The sequence below is a fragment of the Fusarium musae genome, chromosome 9, assembly GCF_019915245.1.
Source record: "Fusarium musae strain F31 chromosome 9, whole genome shotgun sequence".
NCBI lineage: Eukaryota > Fungi > Ascomycota > Sordariomycetes > Hypocreales > Nectriaceae > Fusarium > Fusarium musae.
The window spans coordinates 552,199-576,443 of NC_058395.1; the positions used below are offsets into that span (position 1 = coordinate 552,199).

A 24,245-nucleotide genomic window follows, 5' to 3' on the forward strand; every position below is an offset into this window, starting at 1 on the left:
CAATAAGTTTATGTTTATATGTCAATATCAGACATGAAAGCGGTTCAGCAACTAAGAACACCCTCTTTCGTCCAATTCAGCCCGGACCGGATAGGTACTGAGTATGTCTCGCCCACAAAGTCCCCACGCAACAACTCATACTCATCCGTAGCTGACCTACCGGCTTTGACATCTTCAGAAACTCCATCTTCATCATTCCATTTCCGCCATGTAAGCTGTTCTTCTGAAGTACCTCCGTAATCTTCCACCTCGCCAGTCTTTCCGGCCTTGCCACGACCTAATATTTTCCAACCCATCGCCACTGGACCGTTGACCCCTCTTTTCTTGTCATCGTATCCGCTTGAAGGACATGCCGATCCTCGGAAGTGGCCAGGTCTGCAGCGCAGCGTTAATTCTGAACATGATGATGATGGATCTGGCGTGTCCAAGACGAGATACAAGTAGCTGTTTTTCTCAGGTGAGCCTCCATCGCCATACATTATATGAGGGTTACGGGAAATTGTCGATTGTGGGAAGTACACAGGATGTGAGAGTGTCGATGTCCTTGTCGCAAAGCTTTCTGGCATGTTGGTCTGATCTTTGGGAGGCAAAAGCGAGATTCTACTGATCCTTGGACTATAGGTCAATGGGGGTAGAGCCAAGACAACGTGTTCAGCTGTCCAATTTGTCATGATATACGGTTGAGGCATTTCGTCAATCTTGCCCAGAAATCTGTAGCTAAAGCTTGCCAGTTTACCATGCTTGCGAGTTTGAAGGTTATGTCCAGAAGCAGTTTCAACAAAACCGAGGCGTGACACAGTGACTTGACACTCCGCACAGGCGTCCTTCTGGTAGAGGCTGACGGACAAAAGGGTGAGGAAATTCCCGCATGGCGAGAATTGCATCTCTAACTGAACGTCAACACGGATCCTCATCATCCTTCGTAGAATGGGTAGGTAGTTGACTTACCTCGTGACATTGCCACCGGCCTTGCTCCTTGGCCTTTTCCCTCTTCAGTGATCTCCAAACTTGTGCTGCAACCAGTTTCGTCGTTGAGTAGGTCTATTCCACCAAGCTTGTAAGAGACAGCTACGATAGGTAATGTCGGATGACGAGTGCCTATTATTCTAGACCACGATAAGCGCTCGGTCCGGATGGGTTGCCAAACAGGTCTGCCAAAGTCATTTGCCATGATAAGACATTCTGTCATCGGTTCTTTGGCTTCTCCATGCGGCCTATCTGAAATTTCCTGGCTCCCATTTCTCCCCCCACTGATGCTATGCGTATCACTTGAATCGGAGTCATCACCAGAGTCCGAACTCCAGCCAGAGTCACCATCAGAGTCTGAACTACTGTCTTGGGAATCCGCGTTGCTGACGATTACATGGCTAGTTGACTTCGCCTTTTCATCGTGATGAACCGTGCATTGGTCCTTGCGGAAATAGAATAGTCGAGTGGTCGAATCCGAGTCTTTTCGAGTCGGCTGTGTGACGACATCGAGTTGTGCCAGATTCCAATGTCCTTTGCTTTCCAGTCCCAGGTTCAGGTCTCTGCAGACTTGCGGAGGGGCCTGGTCAACTCGGTTTCCTGATCTGCCGTCCAGGAGGCAACGAGTGACACTCAGATCGCGATTGTTCACTTTCCAGCACTGTAGAAAGGAGTCGCCCTTCTTGCTATCCCTTGCAATTGTGGTGATCCATTCGCTGTCAGGAGCCTGGGAGTCGAAGATGGGCTCTCTATTCTGGTCGGACTTCGGCCGAGAGAAGATATCCACTTGATTCACATTGACCCGGCGACGGGGCGTCAAACCGTCCTCGCGAATGATCTGAAGCTGCAGTGTCTTGCCACGTTTCTTGCCCGTAGAAGAGAACGACGACTCCAATACTCGCATCTCGGTTGTTGACTCGAGTAACTTGGCAACATATTTAATGTGAACTTTCTGAAGACTGCCAGGAGGTTTAAGGTGACAGCTGGGCTTATAAAGAGTGAGTGGAACAGCATGATGCAGCTGATTAGGGTTCTTAACAAGAAGTTCGCCCCAGTCCAGGGCAAAAGAACAAAACGAGCGATCCAGAGATACGTAATCAGCGGACGAAGAATCTTCTTTCCATGGCGGCAGAGGAAGTCCAAATTGAAGTGCCGCGTTAGGTATTGTTCCCAGAATCTGCTTATAATCATTGATTGTTTCACGCTTGTACCGTGCAAAAAGGTGAGGAGCTGCGTGGCTTTGTACGTAGATACAAGTCCAAAATGCAGGGCTTTTGAGGAAGTTTTCAACAATCTTCAGGGTCTCAGAGCTTGGTGTTATATCCTGCATATGCATATGCCAGAAGACGGCGGCGTAGCGAAGAAAAGCATTGCTGTACGACGACTCCGACCTTGTGACTAACGCTTTTAGGTCAGGGGGATCTTGATATCGTTCCTCACTGAGATACTCAATGCAGCTGACTCCAAGCTCCTCCAAAGCCTTTTTCTCGTCGATAAAGAAGCCTGGCAGGTATTCTTCGATTTTCTCCTTGTTTTTTGGGTCGATGAAAAAGTCCTTGACTGACTTATGGCACAGCGAGATCTTTTGAGGGCCATTCGCGTCTTCCATGGTAATCAACGGGCTGCAGACGTCCCTTACTTTATGGTAAAAGTGAAGCGCATCTTCCTTGGGCTTGATTGCATCGTTGGCAGGATCGGCATAAGGGTTGAGGCCGTCAATAAGTTCCAGCAGCGTAAGTTCCTTTTCCGACAATGTGAGGATTCGAAAGGTTCGCCTGTGACAGTATGTTAATATCACTGGCCGGCAGATAGGCACCAATTGCTCACTTACTTAGCTAGGTCCTGTTTGTGATAGGGCAACCCTGCAATCCTGGCCAACGACTTGATATAGCAGTCCTCTAAACCTCTGGGAAAGCTTTGAAGGGCATCAATAGTTCCCTGCTTAGTTCTGTAGGCCTTGTTCTTTGCAATCTCACAGATCAGCGCCGCATAGAGAAAGTTATGTTCGTCTGTGTCAAAATAAGGCTCATCGTGAAGTGGGCAGATACTCTGAGCGTCGAGAAAAGCACGGATGTCTTTAGAAGTGTCCTTGAGATTTGGCCTAATTTCGACAGCTTTAATGGCATCTTTGACGGACCGTATCTCTGGAACATCCCTGCTAGTAAGGAACCATTTAACTGTCCCAAGCGTATCCAAGTTGAGAAGCTGCTGCAAGCTATAAAACAAAGGATTGCCATGAGTTCGAACTGAGCACTCATCCAGTCCATCTAAAACCACATAAACCTGGGCAAAGCGGCTGTGGTTCAACAGTGCACGAAGAATTCTAACCATTACTTCTCCATCGTTATTGGTCAGCTCGTGCTTGCAGGTCTTCTTTGCCCGTTCGTACTCGGCTTTCAAAGGGTTGGAGGCCACGTCCAGTTTACTCAAAAGCTGGAGAGCGATAGATCGTAGTCCGCAAGTCTCTTGTCGCTTGGATGCTGCCCTGAATGAATAGAAAAAGTGAACAACTTCTGATTCTGGCTGTTCTTGCAGGTGGCTGATGACCGCGGATGCCAAAACGCTTTTGCCGGAACCTGGAGGCCCATTATACCAAAGGACTGAATTCTTCTTGGCGTCTCTCCAATCTTTGAACTCTTGTCGCTCGAACAACCATGTGCAGGTGCCCTCTGTGCGACTCATGTTCCTTAACTCCAAGTCCTTGTCTGCATCAAAAGACTCGGCTTTCTCGCCACCTCTTATCCACCTGAGAATCTCGTCTCTTGTTCTCTCCTGTTTCTCCCTTGCTCTCTCAATTGCAATACTTGCAATGAGCAATTGGCTGACCTGTTTAGAGTCTTCGCGAAACTTTTCCCGGAATGTCTGGATTTCTTGCTTAAATGGTCTAATCGCCGAAGACAAAGTGACCCTTGTGTAGCTTTTGGACAAGACTTTTGCAGAGTAGGCCCAAAACTGCAGAATGTTCTTGTATGACTTCTTGATGGCTTTCGATATCTGTGGGGAGCTCTGTTGTGACATCGCGGTCATTTTATAGCAGTCCAGGAGCGGAGAGACCTCCTCAAGAACATTTAGTATATCTTCCACGGCACCATGAGCTTTGGTAGCAAGTTCCAAGACGATTCGGAACCCAGAAACAGCGATTGCGACGCCAAAAGGTGCAGGCTGAAGAAGGCTTTCGCATGATTTCGTCAAGGCAGTGATGCTTTCGACGAACGGGTTGACCTTCTCCCGCAAATGATGAGCTTTGCTTCCTGTCCATTTTTGTTCGACCTCGCGAATGCATTGTTGCGTCTCTTCAATGGGGTCGCTGTGCTCCTCCTCTCTCCATTTCTCAGTCTGCTCCCTTCTGTGGTTCACGTATTGCACAAAGGGATTTTCCGCGAGTTTCAGTGTCTCGGGATCTTCAAGAAACTCCTTGATTGCAGTTTCGCAGAGAGTATAGAACAAGTTTCCATTTTCGGTTGTGTTGAAGGATGATGCTCTCGACAAAGAGACTGTCGACATGTTGGCCCTGGCTTTTTTCTGACTTGACCACTCTTTCTCACGAAGGATGTCGAGGAAAGAATGAAAAAGTTCCCCCCTGCTCGTAGAAGATGGTTGTGTAGGTTAGGCAAGAGTGTTTCATCATGCATGCACGGAACGTGGGATTGAGAATAGCAACCCCGCCCGCTCACCCCTGACCTTACTTATTATCTTTCAGCTGGTCGAGACCAATTGCTTGAGAAGCATTGCGGATTTATCCTAAAATATCCGAAAGGCTACAAGACTGTTTTCATTTGCCATCATGGTCTCAATTGGCTACATATCCGAAGTTCTTTTCAGCTGTCCAGGATGTTTCGCGATCATATGGTCTGATCCCGCGCGTGATTTAATGTCGTACCCCGAACAGGAATAAATATGCCGTTGGTCTTACAGATAATCTTACTTCTGGGCCTTTTAGATGCAGTAGTTGCGCCACGTATACAATTCTAGTCTGACGTGCTTGCACTATTCATGCAGGCTGACCGAATTGGTTACCAGAACAAGATCTCGGCCCGTTATCTATTGAAGATGGAACCAAAACAAAACCCGGTTGGCATTATAGTGTCAACTTCTTGGTTCAAAACATTTTCTTAGTCTTTCACCGCAAGATGACTTCTGATCAGCTGCACGCTAATCATGAGAATGGCATTGGGCCAGCCTCCCAAGATTCGATTTGCGAGTCTAAGGTCTATCACCATACCAAGAACAAAGAGGGCAGAGATCAATGCAAAGAACAGGTTCAGGACTCTGAGCCAACTAAGAACTCCGAGGATGACGAGGACAGCCCGTATGCCTTGATTGTCAGAAGACGATTCTCAGAGAAGCGAGAAGTCGAGTCAACCACAGTATGCGTCAACTCGCCACTGATTCATAAAGCATTCCAAGATGTCATCGGCTCTTATCCAACGGTTGCATCAGACTTCAAGACCTCTTTCAAACTTGAGAGCCCATTTCAGATCCTTCTGCACTACTGGGATCCACTCGAAGCCTATAGAGATGATGCCGATTCACCTCGAATGCGGCAACATCTCAACTTACTCTTTCGCTTCATGGAAGAGGAGATGGGCCCCGAGAGACGCACCCTCCAGCATATGCTCCAGAAACAGATGATCACCTTCAAGCAGGCATGGGTTATCTACCGTCCTGGAGACCTTGTTGTCAGCGAAGTGCTGGGAAAGTCATGGTTATCACGTGTGGAGAAGGTGTCTTATGGGACAAGCCGAAACCGTGGACCATATGTGACGATTCATATGAAATACTGCGACGCCAATGATGATGCAATTGGGGAAGCCCAAAGATCTACGAACATCTTCCAGAGCGATCACTTTGCGTCAGACCATCCAGCAAAGATCAAGCGACTTCCAGTATATCCAAGAAAATTCAGTGATCGTGGACCAGATCTAGAAATCGAACTTCTTGAACGAGGCAAAAAGTTCATCACCAATCGCGGGATCTTGACAAAAGACTATGATGGTATCGCAGAGTGGCTAAAAGAGCCTCCGCTTGACTTTTTTGACCCTAATATGGCAGACTATCCGCCCATCTGGCTACCATTCACGGTAGGCTTTCATCCAACTTCCATGAATAGTACTAACAGTAACAGGAAACCGGACGTGTCGTACTTGATCGCAAGACCTTCGAAGAAGACAACTATAGCCACGTTACCATGATTGAAGAGGTTGATGATCCGGAACTTTTCCTCTGTCCGCCATATGCACTGGGGTACTCCACCGGGCGAAAGGAGTGGTGTCGCTATCTAGTTGATAATCTGAGGGATGTGACATGGAAAGAGAACGCATGGTCCTCGCTCATTCTTGACCAGGAACAAAAGCAGGTATTGAAAGCTCTGGTCATGTCACACAAACACCCAGAGAGAGTCAGGAGCCTGTCAGAACAGAAGGGTAAAGGATTGGTGGTTCTTCTGTAAGTCTTTACCGAACATTTGCATGATGATTGACATTGACTCAACTTCCAGGCATGGCACCCCTGGTTCCGGTAAGACGCTCTCTGCGGAAACAGCAGCCGAGATGTCAAAGAAGGCTCTTTTGTCTACAAGCATGAGTGAGCTAAACAGATATGATAGGTGAGTAGTTCTCCTTTGGGGACTGATTGGAGGCGTATGTGCTGATCTCACAAATGAAGAGCATACGCCTTTGAGTACAGGCTCAAACAGATTCTACAATACGCCACAACCTGGAACGCGATAATCCTATTTGACGAAGCAGACGTTTTCCTCGAGAGCCGAGATATGACTTCCAACAGCACCACGCGCAGTGCCCTCGTGGCTGTATTCCTCAAACACCTCGAATATTTCTCAGGTATTGTTTTTCTAACAACAAACCGCCTCGGCAGTATAGATGCTGCGATGAAGTCCCGAATCCACCTGTCGCTTTCATTCGGTCCTCCCGAGGCAGACGTTCGCCGCCAGATCTGGAAACAGAACCTTGAAGCTGTCCCCATTGATGAGACTGAGATTGGTGGGAAGGAATCGAGTGGTCGGGCAGCTGACGACCTGATACATCATAAGCTTAACGGACGTGAGATTTCTAATGCTCTCAACACGGCGAGGACTCTTGCAAGATTTGAGGAGGTCAAGTTGAGTTTACAACATATTGAGACGGTACTCAAAGTTGGACAGACATTCGGGAAGCATATAGGAGCTTAGATTGTTTCTAGGTTCTCTGTGCCGGAATAAGCTTACAGCCACAAATCTCTAGGTTCTCTCTGCTGGAATAAGCTCACAGCCACAAATCTCAACTGCAAATAACACTTCTAGCCCCCAACATCGAGACATTGTGCAGCTTCTATAAGGGAGGTAGATGCCTCTATTACTTATCAACAATCTTGCCCAAGCACCCAAGCCAACGGAGACCCTTACCTCCGCTTTCAGTCGACGTAGTATCCAGAGTCATGACACGATATCCACGCCCTCTAGAGCCTTTTGTTCACCCCGGATCTGCTGCAACGAGACAGACCGTATGGCTTGGCCAGAGAGCATTAGGTGGTGCAAGGCATCGCCATGTGACTGTATGGATGCTTCATCCACCTGTTCCTGGACCACATCGAGTCTCCAACTGGTATGTAGATGTCCGACGGCTTCCCAAGCCTGGAGTACAGAGGGTGTTATGTGATATTTCCATGTGCCCCTCCAAAGAATCCTGCCTTGCCGTGCACAACGGATCCTGCAATACTGAAAGAGCGCCGCCAACCCTTTTCGTCCGTTCCAAATCTCCAGGGTTTCTAGCCGTGGCATCCTGAGGGCCGCCACCGCCGCTGCCTCTAGTAGAGCGTCTATCTTGGTGGAATCCTCTTCCGGCTTAAGGAGTTGGGCAGTCAATACCAGCGAGGTTAGGTTGGGCCATTCCCAAGAGGAGTCTATGGCGAAGAAATGACCAGCATCTATAATAAAGGAGGCGGCGAGATGCTCTAGCGGGAGGCTGGCGAGTGCAATATTTCGGCCAACAGCTGGGGATGGTATACGAAAACTGTCGCAGCCAGCCAAATCCTCCCCGTCAAGAAATCGTTGCATAAATACTGGATACTGTTGGTTAAAGTTCTCAAAGACTACCAACCTTTTAAGAAGATGGTGGCCATGGTGGATCGACTCAAAATGAGATACATATTCTAGACCGTAAATGTAAGTGGTAAGCCATAAGTTATAACGAAGACCTATACACAATATCAAGGAATGGAGGGTAGTAATACTTACCCCTATCTGTAATGCGCTGGGAATAGTCTCCCCATTCTCTCCAGGGCTCATAATGGATTTCCTGGAGTCGGGGGAAACGGGCCAGCATATGGGTCAGCGCTCCTGGCTCCCATCTACGGCGGCTTTGTTGCCGGAGAAGTATACTAGAAACGGAGGAGACTGAAGGGAGCTGATCCCACCATTGGAACTCTGACTCGTCGTCATCATCAGACGCTTCCTCTTCGGTAATAAAATGGAAAGCTTTACGGACCGCTGCCGGATGTGGAGCTGACTGTCTGAAACCAGCAACCCAACCGTGAGGAGGGTCATGATAGCTTTGGGTTATTGTGGTCAGCTCTAGGCCACTACCCTCTAGCCTATTGGAAGGGCTATCAGGCATAAGGGTTAGGTAGGGAAACCAATGTTGAGCGTCACTGGGCGAGTAAATGCTAATGTCAAGCATCAAGTCGCTGTCTTGATCCCATTCACTGAGAACTGAGAATAAACCCTGGAAGGCTGTGGTAATAGAACGGTGTTCTGTGTCGCTAACAGTCAATGCCGCTGTCATCTCTTCGGTTGTGACCATACCGCCAATAGGCGCACACTGCGTACAATCATATTCATCTAGTTCTAAGCAGAACCAGATGTAGCGTACGAGGCCCTGATTGCGACGGATCATGGAGCGAAAGTCTATGAGGCGCGAGGGGATTAATCTGATGCGAGAAAAATTGTATCGCTCAACGTCAGTCTGCCACGCTCGGGATACGGCGGCCAGGCAAGCTAGCGAGGAGCCATCCCGCGTCAAACTTTGGAGGACGAGAAGGCGAATTTCGCTAGGCAAGCTATCCCACAACCTTTTGTTTGGTGATGGACACCGCATGGTGGAACAGGCTAAGAGGAGGTAGTGTCGCGATGCAGGAATGGGAGGGGGGAAACATGTAGACAAGGGCACTTTGGGGGAAGGGAGAATTTATACTTGTTCGCATCTCCTCTAAATGATCTGCCGGCTTGCGGGCTAATTCTTACTAAGTTCTCTCTGCTGTTTTAAGCTCTCAGCCACAAGTCTCAAGTGCAAATAGCACATCTAGCTCACAACTTAGACATTATACCATGAGTTGAGAACAAAGGATAAGCTTTCGCATGTGGAAAATGAGTCACCGGCAAGGTGGTTCAGAGTTTGAGAGTCTTTAGCGGCGTGTGGTGGAGTAGGAAACCCCAAAGCTTGCTTCAGCTTAATATTACTGGCCGTCATGTAGGAAATGTCATGAGCAGAAAATAGGAACACTCGTCGAACGCCCTGTCCTCACTCCTCACTCCTTGTTCCAAACCACCGGGAAGCATACTCTCCAGTAACCCGGCGAAATTCCAGCAGTCTCCGAACAGGCAAAGGCAGTTTATCATCTAAAAATGTTAGTATTTGTCAACAGAGAGTAGGGGTAGCTCCTACAGTCTTCCTGCACTTGTTTGCGAAGCCACTTCGTGAGAGTTATACAAAGTTCAATGCTCTCCAATGAGTTACTTTGACCCTTTGCATTCGATTCCTCCATGATATCTCGTTGTTCCTCGTATTTTCGTTGCAGTTCTTTACATCTCTTCAGTTTCTCATAGAGTCTGATCGATGCCGTCTTGGGCCAGGAAGATGAGCTGAGACTTGATGGTGACTTGGGCTGAGAGCTATATTTTGTCGCCCAGCGGGTACCTCTTTTAGGGCCTGCAAGGGCTCTCAGACTTTGAGAAATCCGTGGTGCCATGGTGAGAGATTCAAACGGTGTCATGTGCGATGCGGAGTTTGGCTTGAATGTCTGCAGGGTGGGTCGGTAGCCATCATAAATACGGCTTAGAGAAAGTCATTTCAATATTCAAGCTCTTGTTATAGGGTTTAATCAAGTTAGGGCTGGGCAGCTTCTTCCTTGGGTTGGTCTGAATCTTGTTATAGCACAACCTTAAGCTTAGAGGAGGCGATGTGGTATCAAGGTTTGGCATGTTTCCATGCCCAAAGGATACTTGTCACCATCTATGTTTGTGACATACTTTCGAGATACAGAGTTTGCCACACAAAATACGACCACAGATATTCAGCGGCGTGCTGCCCAAGTCATCCTTGACATTTGCCTCTACGCCACCGTCAAGCAATTGGGACACAATGTCAGGAAGCCCAAATTGTGCCACGATGTGAACAACACCAATCTTGATGGGCGCCTTGACACTGTAGCGTTGGAAATGGTAGCCCGTCACCACTCGCACCTGTGCCGCATTAGCGATTCTCTGATCATCTTCAAGAAACTCAAGAGCTGCTTCATCGACTTCTTCATCGAGGACATCGGGCACATGGTCGGCCCAGTTTTTAGCACAGTAGTCTAGTAGTATATACTTATGCAAGCGATGCTCGAACGCACTGCCGCTCTGGCCGGCACCCTCGGCAAAGTCGTCATATGAAAGGTAGGCAAGAGAGCTAAGAGCAACCTCTTTGTGGAGTTAGGAAGCCACTTATGTCTCACTTGGCCAAAGTATTCTTGGGTCGTATAGTGTACGATGCTGACGATGTTTCTTTTCTCGTCGACAACAACAAGCCCTTCACAATAAGACAACATGTCTTCAAGCTGGTACCAGCGTCGGTGCCGGCGCATTCATGCTGCACCATAATCCCGAAGTCTTTCCAGAGCCACACCAGTTTATGCCAGAGCGTTGGCTGAATCCGTCTCAGGAGATGTTGCGTGACAGCTTCTACTTCGGAGCTGGCTCGCGACAGTGCATCGCGCGGAATCTTGCGTCTGCTGGACTTTGGTGGGCGGCTGAGGCTTTGATTCGAAGTGATGTCCTTCGAGGCGCAAAGGTTGTCCGGGACAAGACCGAGATTGTGGAGTGGTTTAATGCAAAGATTGTTGGTGAGAAGATCGAGTTGCGTTGGTGAACAATGCCAGGGTACGTGCTTGTACAAGACTCTTTGGGATGCAGCTTGCAGTTTTGCTTGGTACATAAGCCTTGAGGGCAAGAAAACTCGAGACTTGGAATGAGAATGCTAAAATAAATTTGGCAAAGAGAACCCTCGGCTTAGGCTAGATTAACCTAAATAATGTTATTGCTTCGGACGAAGATCTTCAGTTTTCCTCTCTCAGTCAAGGCGTAAGCCCTTGCACGCGCTGGGGAGATTGCTATATGATAGTTTACTATAAACTACCCATCCATAAGAACTCTGATTTTGAGAACAACATCATAGCCAAGTTTCCGACACCCAACTCCAGCATACAATGCTCACAGGATGATGCTTGTCTATGAAAACTTCAGTCATGAACTCGGTAGTCAGTAAATAATCGAGAGGTTTTGGGAGGCAAACTCAGTCTAGGGTACGAAGATTATAGAGAATCATGAAGCAAACCATGATAGCATCTATTTTGACCAATTGAGCAAAGGATTCGGGGGAGTTGGATGATATTATGTGACTCAATTCATTCCTCCTGTGACGGGATTTTGCTGATGGTATTGATTTTACGGCATCACGTTGTCATGCCATTCTGCCTATGCATGGCAGATCATCTATCGCCTAGAACTTAATTCACGGCTGTGAAGTGGATACGAGCGGCAATCTTTACCAAAGCGTTAATGCTTGTGGGACCGTGCCTTGTTCGGTGCAACAATTGCCCCGACGTATAGAACTTCGCAAGGAACTTCCATACGAACATTTGTAAGAAAAGTGTGACAGTTTCGGAGCAAAAGGCCTCGAGGTATCAAAGCATCCAATACGTACATAATTGACCAACAACAAATCCACGTTGCTTTGAATATGACCAATAAAAGCTCGAACAACAACCAACAACCTTTGAAAGCAACACGCTTTGTTCTAGCTTATAAATACGAGTAGATTCGACGGAATTAACCGCGCGACGCATAACGTTATTGCCAACGTCACAGAATGTTCGATGGGCACGGCTCATATACTCGGCTGAGTAACTTACCCGTCGGATTAGGACTAAACGATTCATGTACCGAGGCAAAGGCCCCATCACCAACTCCACTTGCGGACTTTTTGCTGTAACCTTGTCGCGATCTTGCGGAGTGGTCTGTTCTTTTTGTTATGGCGCAAGATTTGCGTTGAATTCTATAGAGTTTATATAAAGACTTCCCGCTCCGCGTCTAAAACAGTGATGTGACCCTGCTTTCTTAAGAATTAGACCGATTGTTTACAGCACTTATAATTAATATTCCAAAATGGCTCCTCCAAGATACGGAAACGAGGTCGTTGACCCTGCGCCTCTATTACAACCTCTCGACTATGTTTTCGCTAAGCGACAAGCGCCCAACCGCTTCCTCAAGGCAGCCATGTCTGAGAAGCTTGCTACATGGGACCCCAAAGATGTATCTGCCCGAGGATATCCTACTCCAGAACTCATCACCCTCTATAGAAACTGGGGTGCTGGTGGCTGGGGCACCATTCTGACCAGCAACGTTATCATTGACGGTATCAACCTCGAAGCTCCCGGCAACCTCATCATTCCTGCCGATGAGCCCTTCGAGGGCCGTCGCTTTGACGGCTTTAAGGAGATGGCCACCGAGGCCAAGAAGAACGGTAGCCTTTTGGTCGCTCAGGTCTCTCATGCTGGTCGCCAAGTCGAGGATTGGGTTAACCCCCATCCCATCAGTGCCTCAGACGTTCAGCTCGTCAACTCTGGCATGTCTGGACGTACTTTCGCCGCTCCTCGACCCGCTACCAAGGAGGATATCGCCAACATCATAAACGGTTTCGCTCACGCCGCTGAGTTTCTTGACAAGGCTGGTTTCGACGGCATTGAACTCCACGGCGCTCACGGCTATCTCTTGGCTCAATTTCTTTCCCCTCGCACCAACAAGCGAACCGATGAGTACGGCGGTAGCCGCGAGAACCGAATGCGCATTGTTCTCGAAGTTTTTGCTGAGATTAAGCGTCGCGTGAGCCCTAACTTCATCGTTGGTATCAAGGCCAACTCTGTTGAGTACACCCCTGGCGGTATTGATATCGAAGACGTCAAGGCCTTTGCTGTCGCTCTCGAGAAAGCCGAGGTTGATTTCATTGAGCTTTCTGGAGGAAACTACGAGAAGTTCGCCTTTGCTCACGAGCGGGAAGAGAACAAGAAGCGAGAGAACTACTTCCTTGTTCAAGCCGAAGAGATCGTCAAGGTTTTGAAGCGCGATATCAAGATCTTTTCCACCGGAGGTTTCAAGAGCATCAAGGCGATGGTTGATTCTCTTCAGGTTATCGACGGTGTTGGTATCGGCCGCGCAAGTGCCCAAGAGCCTAGATTCGTCGAGATGCTCAAGAAGGTCTCAATTCCTGGAACAATGGAGCAAAGGTTCGACCACGATGATGTTCTCAAGAGGCTCGCTGCAGCTGGAATCCAAATCTCACAGATTGCCAATAACTTGGAGCCTGTGGATTTGAGTAAGCAGGAGAACGCTGATGGTCTGTGGAATGACGTTATGCAGTACTTCCAGCAGGCTGCTCAAGATACGGAGCATAAGCTGTACAAGTGGCCTGCTCTGTCGCAGGTAGCTCAACCGTATGGAGAGTTGGATTTATGACTAGCGAAAATATGATTTAGCGAATTAGAATAGAATGATAGCTTGATATATACGATTGATTGAGTCCGCGGGCAATGGAGAAACTCTATAACTTCATTCACGTGAATCCGGGTCGGCAGATTTGAGTTAAGCTTCTCTCGTAAGCTTACCCCCCTGCGTTGGCATCGGCAGTTGCAAGACCAGGGGGTAATCACTACGAACGGTATCCTGTAGCCTGCACGTCTGGTCTAGACCGTCTGACACCTCGCCAGGCCTCAGGAGGCAAGAAAACAGTGGACCTTAGTAAGGGCCTAGGTTCTCTCTGCTGGAATAAGCTCACAGCCACAAATCTCAACTGTAGATAACACTTCTAGCCCATAAGTTAGATATTAATACCATAATGACTGACTAATAGCTATAGCAAAATGCTGATATTATTAAAACCTAAAAGATGACTTATTTGCCTGCTATTACGGGTTATAAGAAGCTCTAATATGTCTCCCGAGACCTTGGTAAGGCCCATCAAAATAAACTCAGCAAAAGATATCCTAAACTTGGCAAAAATTATCCTAATGATCTTCTAAAGATACCCTAAACTTATGCTAAGTTACCTAAGCTCGACTGGTGGCTCTTCCATACCAGTACCTGCTTATCCGTATCAGACCTAGGTGCCGCTGGCAAGAGACTTTCTCATTCCTTACCGTTGAGACTCCGAGTCATCCACCATAACAACCTCCACCAAAGCAGCATCTTCCTCTCTACATCCAACGCAACACGGACAGTGTCGCATTGTTTATTCACATTCGTTACAATGGCAGGCCGTTATATAGTCATGACTATGAATATAGGTGAGGGCATTTCTCCCATTTCCCCGTCGTCGCACTCTCTACTTACCATCGTGGGCTAGTCATTTTCGCCTTCGAAATATGCTTTCTATCAGCAGGTGACTCGCCAACAGCACCGCAATACAGCCTCGTCAACTGGAAACGCGAAACGATCGACCTTGTTTAGAAAGAAGAATGTGCGGTCGCGATGAGAGATATCATACCGGACGTGTACCAGCTCGGGATTTCTGGTAAGCAACCACTCCGCGCATCACAAGTTCAGTCGAATTTTGTTTGCTATCTGCATCATTCAGTCACTAATCACATTTCAAGGTCTATGCAGAATCAATGGGACGGCGGAAAAGACTTGCACAGGCCATTTCCCCGGAGCGCTCAACCTTACAGAAGCTGTGATCCAAGACATCGATAATTTCAAACACTGCGAACCCTGGAGATGGAATGAGACTTTGGAACAGGATTGTAAAGATCGTATCAGAGTACATGTTGTCGACTACAACACAGCAGAAAGTCTCGACCACTTATTGGTCGCCTTCCTCGTCCTCGCTATCATCACCAACGTTGCATCTTTCTACGTCATATATAGAACTGGTGCAGTACGCCACCCTTATACCACGGCAATTCTCGGCTTGGACATGATGCTCCTCTTCACAAGTTTCGCCTTGTGCTTTGTGGTGATGAGCTACGAAGTTGGCCCGTACCTGGAACACGTCCCACTGCAGAAATTTTCAGAGATAGAAATGATCGGTCCTGGCTTTTGGGCGTTGCTCGGGATTCTGGTTATGCGGATGACGACGACTCCGAATTTGCTCATAGGTATAATCCCCTTACTGATCCCTGTGTGCGGCGTCTTTGGCTTCCTTGTACATATGAAGGGCTTCTTCACTCTTGTCCGCACTGCTGTTTTGACGGATCTATCGAGACTGGCAACCACCTGAAGGGATGTGATTGAAGCACGTAATACTATGTGCATGTTCGGGGCGATGACTATTGTCAACAGGGAGAAACGCAGCAAAACATTCATTTGATGGCTTTACAAGATGTATAGTTTAGAGTTTCCACGTTCAAGGTTCTTCTAATACAACCAAGGTTATCTCAAAGTTGCGCGGCACCCCAAATCCCCATCCCTCCATTCTCAACCCTCTCTCAAAAGCCCAGACTCCCATCCAATTCCTCAATCATTCCCACGAACCCAATGGAGTGGCGCGTTCCTTGCATGCGCAGCAGCGCTTACCCAGATCCATTAACCTCTTTTGCCCTGGAATCAGGGACGAAAGCTTAATCCCACAATAGCCCAGAGCCATCAAGCCACAATTCCACAAAATTCCAATTTTTCAATCAAAGAAACGAGACTATTGAAGATGGTGGCGTCGAGAAATGCGCTGCGTTTGGCTTAGCTTCACTGTTCCGGGTTAGCCCACGTTGGATCTAAGGATTGAAACCAGCCGTAGACATGTTCCAGACACCAAGCTATTGTTATCAGAACGGCGTCTGGCAATTCTAGACCGGTATGGCATTCGTAAGCTTAACGTAGATGGGGAATCTATATATTAAAGGGAATTTCCCTGAAAAAAAGATGGTGTTCACGGTATTCACTCCCACCATCTTCGTGACGACTCTCCTTAAGGTGCGCTTTGCACTATCTCCCTTTTCCCCTTTACGCGGCAACACCGCAGCATTCCTTTCCTTATCTTTCCCCTTATCTTTAAATTTCTCACCATGTTCTCTCCTTGGATCCTCACCGTCTTCACATGTCTGTTCGCCATCGCAGCGGCAGTCACACCACCCGCCTACAGCGGCTACACGCTCGTCTGGCAGCAAGGCTTCGAAGGCCAAGCCAACACATTCCCCAGCACAAGCACATGGAACATCATCGAGCGCGTAAAGAACTACAACAACGAAATTCAAGCCTACGTGAAGAGCACAAGTGTTCTTCGACAAACTGGCAAGAATACACTGCAGCTGATTCCCCAGTTCTCAAGCAAGACGAAAAAGTGGACGTCTGGTCGTATCGAGAGCACGTATACCCTTACGCCCAAGCTTGGAAAAATCACTAGAGTTGAATCGAGTTTGAGGCTTGGGGGTAACTCAGCGAGGAGTAAGCAGGGAATCTGGCCGGCTTTTTGGCTCCTTGGCGATGCGATCCGAAATGGTGTTGAGTGGCCTGCTTGCGGAGAGGTTGATATCATGGAGAATGTCAACGGGCAGAAGATTGGCTATGGCGCTGTTCACTGTGACAAGGCACCGGGCGGAATCTGCAACGAGCCTAATGGTATCGCGTCGAATGTGCAGCTTCCTGATAGCAAGTATCATGTCTGGCGGGTCCAGTTTGATCGACGAAGCAGCAATCTGAGATCTCAGTCTATTACCTGGTATCTCGACGGACGGGTCTTTCATCGTGTTACAGGCGCTCAAATCAACAATACTAAGGTCTGGAAGAGCCTTTGCCATAGTCCTATGTTTGTCATCTTCAACGTTGCCGTTGGTGGAGATTGGGTAAGTTGAAAATCCCGAAGAAATGAGACGTTGACTAACAAGATTATAGCCTGGCGTTCCTAACTCCAGCACCAAGGATGGAATTGGAAACCATATGGAGGTCGAATACGTCGCTCATTATGTTTCAAACTAGTCAGACATTCACGGTTTCGATCTCTTTTATCTTCAGATACCAATAATGAACTTTGGCGTTATAAACATTTGTGTCTTACTGGATACTAACACCGACGCATGCGTCAGTTATCAAGTCATGTGAGCATCACAGAACGTCGGCCATCAGTGACAACGTGGTGAGTACGTAATGTGGCATTAGACTAGATATACGATTCAACTCCCGTGGCGCGTTACTATTATTCCCCCACGACACTCAACTTGGGCGTCCCCGGCCCCGAACTACTCCTCTTCCTCAACTTCCCCCTCTCCGCCCTCGGTGTGGCATCAGCACCAGGTTGCGACGCCGACCGTCCTCCATTCTTACCAAACAAACTTCCCAGCCTACTATGCCTCTTCTCCCTCTCTTTGTCCGTCACCGCAGGACTTCCTGTCGTGTTTCCCATGTTGAACGGCGGATCGTCGTATTGAGCATCAGGAACGGGCGGTCTTTCGGGGGACGGGCCGGAGCCTTCTGGTCGGGTTAGACGGTATTCGTTTGGGTGGTAGAATGTGCGGTTGTCGATCTCGTAGCGGCCTGCGTCGATGGCTGCTTGGTTCTTCTCGATTGCTTGGGGAGTGCCGCCGAAGTGTTTGTCGACGCTGGAGTTAAGTGTTCCGCGAAGTGTTTCGCCGGCGCCCTGTAAATTCATCAGTATCAATTGGGACAGCTTTGGTACAGCTCGATTGGAGGCACTTACATGGATACCCGCTGCAGCGGACTTCAAATTCGCAATTGTCGATTTATTAGCAGGCCGGGAATAATTCACAGCCGCAGGTTTATCCCCAGGCGCAGGCGGGGGCGGGAAAGCGCCCTGGCCAACTTGTAACGGCGCTGGAACGAATTCCGCCGAGCGTCTGACGTTGCGCTCTGGAATTGCGGGTGAATTGTTATCTGAGCTGGAAATCTGTGATGGAATTGGATCGCGGGGTGGAATTAGGCGTCGGCCTGGAGTCTCTAGACTCTTGCGACGTGCTGTTGGGGTAATTGGGGATGGTTCTACAGGCGTGGGCGTTATGTGTTGTACGGGCTCGGGCTGTTTTGCAGGCGGTGGATGCGGGGATGGTGTGACGTCTTGGTTGCTGACTGTTGGCAACTCCATGACTGGATGAGGCTCCTCAATTGTTTGAGTCGTGCCATTGGAGTTTGTGACTGTGGTAGTAGTAGTCGTCGTCGTCGTTGTAGTTGTAATTGTCTGTCCGGTATTTGGATTGGTCACTGTCTCTCTTTTGATCGTCGGGCTGGTGTAGGAGTCTGGTCCTGAATTTGGGTTGAGATTTGGAGTAGGCGTCACATTGTCTGGTGTCTTCCCTGGACTCAATCCACTGTTACTCTTTGTGTTGCTCAGATCGCCCTCTGTTGTCAATGAGTTGTTTGGTTCACTGCTTCCATATGTCGAGTCGCCTGAAGTCTCTGCTGTTTCTGGGATCTGAAGTTCTTGACTTTTGCGCTTGTCTTTGTCCTTCTCCTTGTCCTTGTCCTTGTCTTTCGAGGAACTAAAGATCTTCCATTTTGAGCGCTTCTCTTTGTCTTTGCCAAAGGGGTGATCATCCTGTATCGACATTGTGAAGACGAACAACTGCAGTTGTGAACAATTACTGAGGGTTTGACAGAATTTGGATTGACAAAACGGCGAGATAGTTAACGGTTCAAATGTCAATCAGGCTTATCGAAGGATGGACGTTGCAATATGACGAAGGGTGATGAGGTCATTTAACCTGGTCGCAACCTGGAACCCCTCAGCCACCGCTGATCACCTCTTGGGAGCTGCCACTAACGCGCAATGACTACTCCATGACTTAATAGCACATTGATCTTGCTGCGAGACCCTGTGGCGTGAGATTCCTGATGGTGAGCCCAGCCACATATCCATCATTCTGGTGACGATTATTTCGCAAGTGGCGGCAGAGTTGGGAGTAAGATCTTAACAGTCACGATCCGGTCTTGGGTGAGCCTCTGTTAAGGTTATATCACGGCCTTTCAACGAAGTCATCGTCTTTCAAAACCAGTTTGGTCCAGAGACCGCCCAATGCTAACGTTCATCGGATGATCGCCACAATCGATGCGACCGTGTAACTAAGGACTCCTAGATCTCGTATATTATTCGTATTTTGACTTTGACACTTTCCGTTATGCCAAGACTATCATTTGAGTGTATTTACCCTACAACGGATGCAAGGGAATTGGATAGGTCAAGATATCTTGCCAAGAACATCGGATATCTAGGTTCTAGGTTCTCTCTACTAGAATAAGCTTACAGCTACAAGCCTTAACTATAAATAACACTTCTAGCCTATAACTTAGATATTAATACTATAATAATTAACCAATAGCTATAATATAAAGCTAATATAATAAGAACTTAAATAATAATTCCTTAACTAGCTTTTAAAATATATAAAAGGCTCTAATCTTTTAATTAAAAAAGGTTAGCTTAATACTATATATACCCTAGATCTTTAAAATAGTAATAATAAGATTAGTCTTTTATTAAAAATATCTTAATTAAACTTATATTAATAACTATACTTATAAGGCTATTATTATACTTTCTATTATAGTAGTATATAAAGTAACCCTATAATATAACTATAGCTATAAAAGACTTAATTATAAAGCTACTATAAGGTATATCTTTATATAAGACTTTAATTAGTTAAGTAATAAATTCCTTATTTAACTTACTTTATTTAACTATAAGACTATTATTTATATAGTAATTTAATTTCTTATAGGTATTATTAATATTACTTAATAAAAGAAAGTATTACTATTTTTTTTATATAATTTAAAGGATAAGAAAAAAATTAAGGTAATTAAAAAGCTACTTTAAGGAAACTATACCTAGATTATATTTATATTTAATATATAAATAGTAATTTACTAAAAGGGACTTCTAGGTATAGTATATAGTAATTAGAATTATTAAGAAATATTAATATATAAGAAAAGCTTAAAGAAAGTTTTATAATAATATATATATTAGTATTACTAAGGAGAAGGTTTAGGGTAATTAGAAGGTAGTAGTAGTATTAAGTTTATAAGTTAGTTATAAGATTAGAAAATATACTTTGGTTTTAATATAATAGAATATCGGATATTACTAGTTCGACGATAGAGATTAGTCGATTCGTCTGTAGTTTCTTTCCATCTAGACTTTCCAGAAGCCTTTCGTACTCAAGCCTGTCAGGCCTGTCAAACCTCATAAGCTTATGATTGAACTTGTAGTGCAGACGGTGATGTTCGTTCGCCGGGCCAATGACCTCTTCCTTGACTACCACTGACAATCAACAGAAAACCAATTTGAGTAGTTCTGAACCTTTATTTACTGCAATCAGATACGTAGAAATATTCATGATGAAGCAGCCTTATCAAAGGCTGGTTCTCTCGAGTTGGTGTTTTGGTCGACCCAAACTTCTGGACAGCCTGTCATATTCTCAGGTTACATAGAATCAAATGATTTTCACGCAAGTCTCGTAGTCCATTTCTCGCGTCTCTACAAATACGGGTGTTTATAAAGAACTGGTTGGATTAATGATTTGCGAGTTACATCCAGTATGGTGACGAGCATTAGCTCAGGAGCTTGAAAGACAACAACGCCTTGTCTTACATCTGAACTACTTTATTGAATAGCAGGAATAATAGACCATGGTTCGAAAAGTGTCAAGTTCTGAGATTATTGGTTTGGTCTTGCTAATATCACAAAGAGCCATACTGCTGACAAGCAATGTACATCTCTTGAATGTCTTTTTTCCCAAAGCTCCCAGGCACTTCCAAAGAGCTTCTCCTCCAAACTATGTACATTTAATGGAATAGCACAAGCTATTACGGCACTGCCAAACAGGTTGTAGTGCCAGGAGTACTGCGCGATCTGGCTGCAAGTGTCAGAGGCTTCACCTCCACCGTTTTTGAACATACGGCTCGAACACCACGGTAACCACTGGCAATACCGCTGCAAAGCATCTGGCACTGGCAGAACAGAGATAAAGCTGCTGAACAGCCTCTAAATCTTCTTGAAAATCTACCGTATAAATTCCCATCTCTTCTCCAGCAATCTCGACTTCATCCTTTCCTCACCACAACGATCAACCATCCCATCCGTTACCCAATCTTCTATCGACACTACCCTTATTCACAATAACCTTTCACCTTCACTTCACAGAAGACCTGTTGTCTCAAAACGCTGAACAAAACTTTCATCCATTCCGACATCAACGACATGTCTCCCCTGTACACCAAGTCTTGGGCTCCGGCCAACAAGACAATCATCGACATCGGCGGATCTACCCTCGACACTACTTTCGATTCGCAGCTCCCCAGCGCCTTCAAGGGAGAGGGCTACTTCCCAAAGGAGATTGCATACACTGCCGGCATGCACCATTGGTGCGAGATCGCCGACAACTCTTACCAGACCACTGATGAATTGGACATCATCAAGTCTACTGCTTTCGATGTCGTTAAAGACATGCCAGCTACCGGCGCGGTCATCATCGACCTTGGAGCTGCTAATTCTCGAAAGTTCGTTCCTTATGTCGAGGCATTCACTCAGCAGGGCAAGCCTTGCATCTACATCGCCCTCGATCTCTGCAAGGAGTCCCTGACCAAGCATGTCAATAAGTCAGCTACCGACTTCCCTCAAATCACTTGCATTGGCTTGTGGGGTAACTTCATCCAGGGTGACAAGTACTTTGCTACTCTCCCCAACCCCCGTATCTTCCTTTCTCTCGGTTCTATCTTCTTCAATGCCCCAGACCAGATGTGTGTTGATCGATGCCTTGAGTTCTCTAAGCATCTTTCTGGATCCCCTTACTCAAAGCTGATCGTCGGTCAAGATGGACCCTCCAGCACTGAGGCCTCGTCCACTCATGCTGCCTACCAGACCAAGGCTTACGATGCGTTTTTCAACTCTTACCTTCAAGGTATCCAGGCCCATGCTGACATCTTCGCCAACCCTCGCGTCGCCTGGACTTACGAGTCAAAGCTTGACAACTCTATGCACTACTTCAAAGTAGTCGCTCAGCACGATATGGTCTGTCACCGCTACAACGACTTCTTCATCCAAAAGGGTACCACCTACACTATGTTCCCCTCTTGGAAACGTGGGGAGGCCGAAATTCATGCCATCGCCAAGGCTCAGGGCCTGGACGTCAAGACTCTCGGGAAGGCTCCCAAGTCTGGGATGCGTCAGTATTTGATTCAGCCTCGCTTCTAAGCGGCATGAACAACCAAAAAAAAACTACCACCTTTACTTTGTTCTCAGATATGTTTCCCGGTCGGAGTCTAGGCTAGACATGAAGAAGTCACAAGACAAATGCGCAAGCACGGCACGAGGAGTTTAGGAATTTGTACTTGGACATGGGTAGATGTTTGGGCTTTTAGGTTCGGAACTTCTTGACTGCTGGATAAGTACATGGATAGACAGCTAGATCTTAAACTCAGAGTCCCCCCTGAATAGATACACGAGATTCAGGCATAATGATTCCCAACTTGCAATTGTGAAGTACCCAACTGGTGACAGCTCTGACACAACACATATTTTCTTAAGCCTATGTAAAATGTTGATCTCTATCAATTTCCAACTGCTGAGCTCTCACTATAAACACGCACGAGATTGGTATTTCCATTATATCCAGGTCGAATGCCGTGTTCTATCCAGCTCACATCTTGAACGACGTCGCGAGATGACGTAATCATCTGGTGGAGACAAAAACAATGCTATTCTTGAACCTGTAACTTCATCCTTTCGTGTCAACAGCATATCTTACGATCCAGCCAATCATGTCAAAACGAAACCTCCTCCTATGCTTCGATGCATTCGGAACTCTGATCAGACCTGTTCGTCCAGTTGCGCAGCAATACGCTGATATTGCTCGACAATGCGGTTTCACCAACTTTAACGACGACGAGCTGCAAGCCGCCTTCAAGTCATCCTTTAAACATGAGTCCAAAAAGAATCCGAATTATGGAAAAGAGACGGGTTTAGGGGCGACGAATTGGTGGACTAGCGTTCGTCTGCGGGAGCTGCATCATTAAAAACAACGCTAATATCACTCAGGTTATTCATAACACCTTCACGTCTTTGGCGAAGGATGACAAGCCGTTACCAAAAGATTTGGCGCCAAAGTTGCTGCATCGCTTCGCCTCGAAAGAGGGTTATGAAACGGAACCAGGCCTTGTTGAGGCTTTCAAGAAGTTGAAGCAAAATCCACCTCGGGATTTCGACAGTCTTGTCGTTGGTGTCATAACAAACTCAGACGATCGCATTCCCAGCATCCTCTCATCTTTAGGACTCGCCGTGAGCCCATTGAGATACGGCACCGATTCTGACCTCATCAAGCTAAAAGACAAGACCTACGATATCGACTTTCATTGTATGTCTTACGACGTTGGCGTTGAGAAACCAGACAAGCGCATCTTCAGTGCTGCAGATCACATGCTCGCCCAGATCATCAGCGCTCGTACCAGAAAGACCTTGGGCGAATCTGAAGGAGAGACCAGTAGTTGGCGAAAGGTATATGTTGGTGATGATTATTCCAAAGACGTACTCGGGTCAGCCAATGCAGGCTGGAATCCGGTGCTACTCGACCCAAAAGATGAGTGCGAAAACATCGCTGATCTGAAGCACTGGAGGTTGCCGTCAAATGAGAAGCCGGAAGGAGAGGTTTGCAAGATTGAGGATCATCCAGGTGCGACATTGGATGGAGTGTTTAGGGAACATGACGTTGCGACTGTTCATTCAATTCGAAATCTTCTTTCCTGGCTGTCAAGATGAGGTTAGTAATCGAAAGAAAACTGTGGCACGCGATATCGAGAGGGGATAACGACATAGACTATATTGGTGCGATCTATTGCATTTTATTCAAAACTTTCGGATTAGCTCGTCAACACGACCCAGTTGCTTAATTAGGCTCGCCGAGATGATTCATCCTTCATCATCCCAAAACAGGACGCTTCAGATCTGATAAAGTGGATCAACAACGTACCAAATATTTATAAATGGCCATTGTTCTTCTGCCTTCACTCATACATGTACCCAGTCCAATTTATG

General features: G+C 46.9%; 7 protein-coding genes across 7 annotated transcripts; 5 read left to right on the plus strand and 2 right to left on the minus strand.

The window, feature by feature from the left end:
- Positions 1-44: 44 nt before the first annotated feature.
- Positions 45-4,470, minus strand: J7337_011444 (uncharacterized protein; the record flags this gene model as incomplete). The annotated part of the gene is made up of 3 exons (XM_044828991.1): positions 45-886; positions 949-2,741; positions 2,798-4,470. 3 exons carry the CDS (start codon positions 4,468-4,470, stop codon positions 45-47), a joined length of 4,308 nt encoding a protein of 1,435 aa, XP_044675666.1.
- Positions 4,471-5,096: 626 nt separating this feature from the next.
- J7337_011445 (uncharacterized protein) lies at positions 5,097-7,153 on the plus strand (the record flags this gene model as incomplete). The annotated part of the gene is made up of 4 exons (XM_044828992.1): positions 5,097-6,047; positions 6,092-6,411; positions 6,464-6,571; positions 6,631-7,153. The coding sequence occupies 4 exons, from the start codon at positions 5,097-5,099 to the stop codon at positions 7,151-7,153; spliced, it is 1,902 nt and encodes a 633-aa protein (XP_044675667.1).
- Positions 7,154-12,382: 5,229 nt separating this feature from the next.
- J7337_011446 (uncharacterized protein) lies at positions 12,383-13,729 on the plus strand (the record flags this gene model as incomplete). Its single annotated transcript, XM_044828993.1, has 1 exon — positions 12,383-13,729. One exon carries the CDS (start codon positions 12,383-12,385, stop codon positions 13,727-13,729), a length of 1,347 nt encoding a protein of 448 aa, XP_044675668.1.
- Positions 13,730-16,269: 2,540 nt separating this feature from the next.
- Positions 16,270-17,179, plus strand: J7337_011447 (uncharacterized protein; the record flags this gene model as incomplete). The annotated part of the gene is made up of 2 exons (XM_044828994.1): positions 16,270-17,046; positions 17,096-17,179. 2 exons carry the CDS (start codon positions 16,270-16,272, stop codon positions 17,177-17,179), a joined length of 861 nt encoding a protein of 286 aa, XP_044675669.1.
- A 217-nt stretch (positions 17,180-17,396) lies between these two features.
- J7337_011448 (uncharacterized protein) lies at positions 17,397-18,761 on the minus strand (the record flags this gene model as incomplete). The annotated part of the gene is made up of 2 exons (XM_044828995.1): positions 17,397-17,837; positions 17,898-18,761. The coding sequence occupies 2 exons, from the start codon at positions 18,759-18,761 to the stop codon at positions 17,397-17,399; spliced, it is 1,305 nt and encodes a 434-aa protein (XP_044675670.1).
- Positions 18,762-21,416: 2,655 nt separating this feature from the next.
- Positions 21,417-22,409, plus strand: J7337_011449 (uncharacterized protein; the record flags this gene model as incomplete). The annotated part of the gene is made up of 1 exon (XM_044828996.1): positions 21,417-22,409. The coding sequence occupies one exon, from the start codon at positions 21,417-21,419 to the stop codon at positions 22,407-22,409; it is 993 nt and encodes a 330-aa protein (XP_044675671.1).
- Positions 22,410-22,975: 566 nt separating this feature from the next.
- Positions 22,976-23,969, plus strand: J7337_011450 (uncharacterized protein; the record flags this gene model as incomplete). The annotated part of the gene is made up of 2 exons (XM_044828997.1): positions 22,976-23,203; positions 23,253-23,969. 2 exons carry the CDS (start codon positions 22,976-22,978, stop codon positions 23,967-23,969), a joined length of 945 nt encoding a protein of 314 aa, XP_044675672.1.
- Between the last annotated feature and the right edge of the window lie 276 nt (positions 23,970-24,245).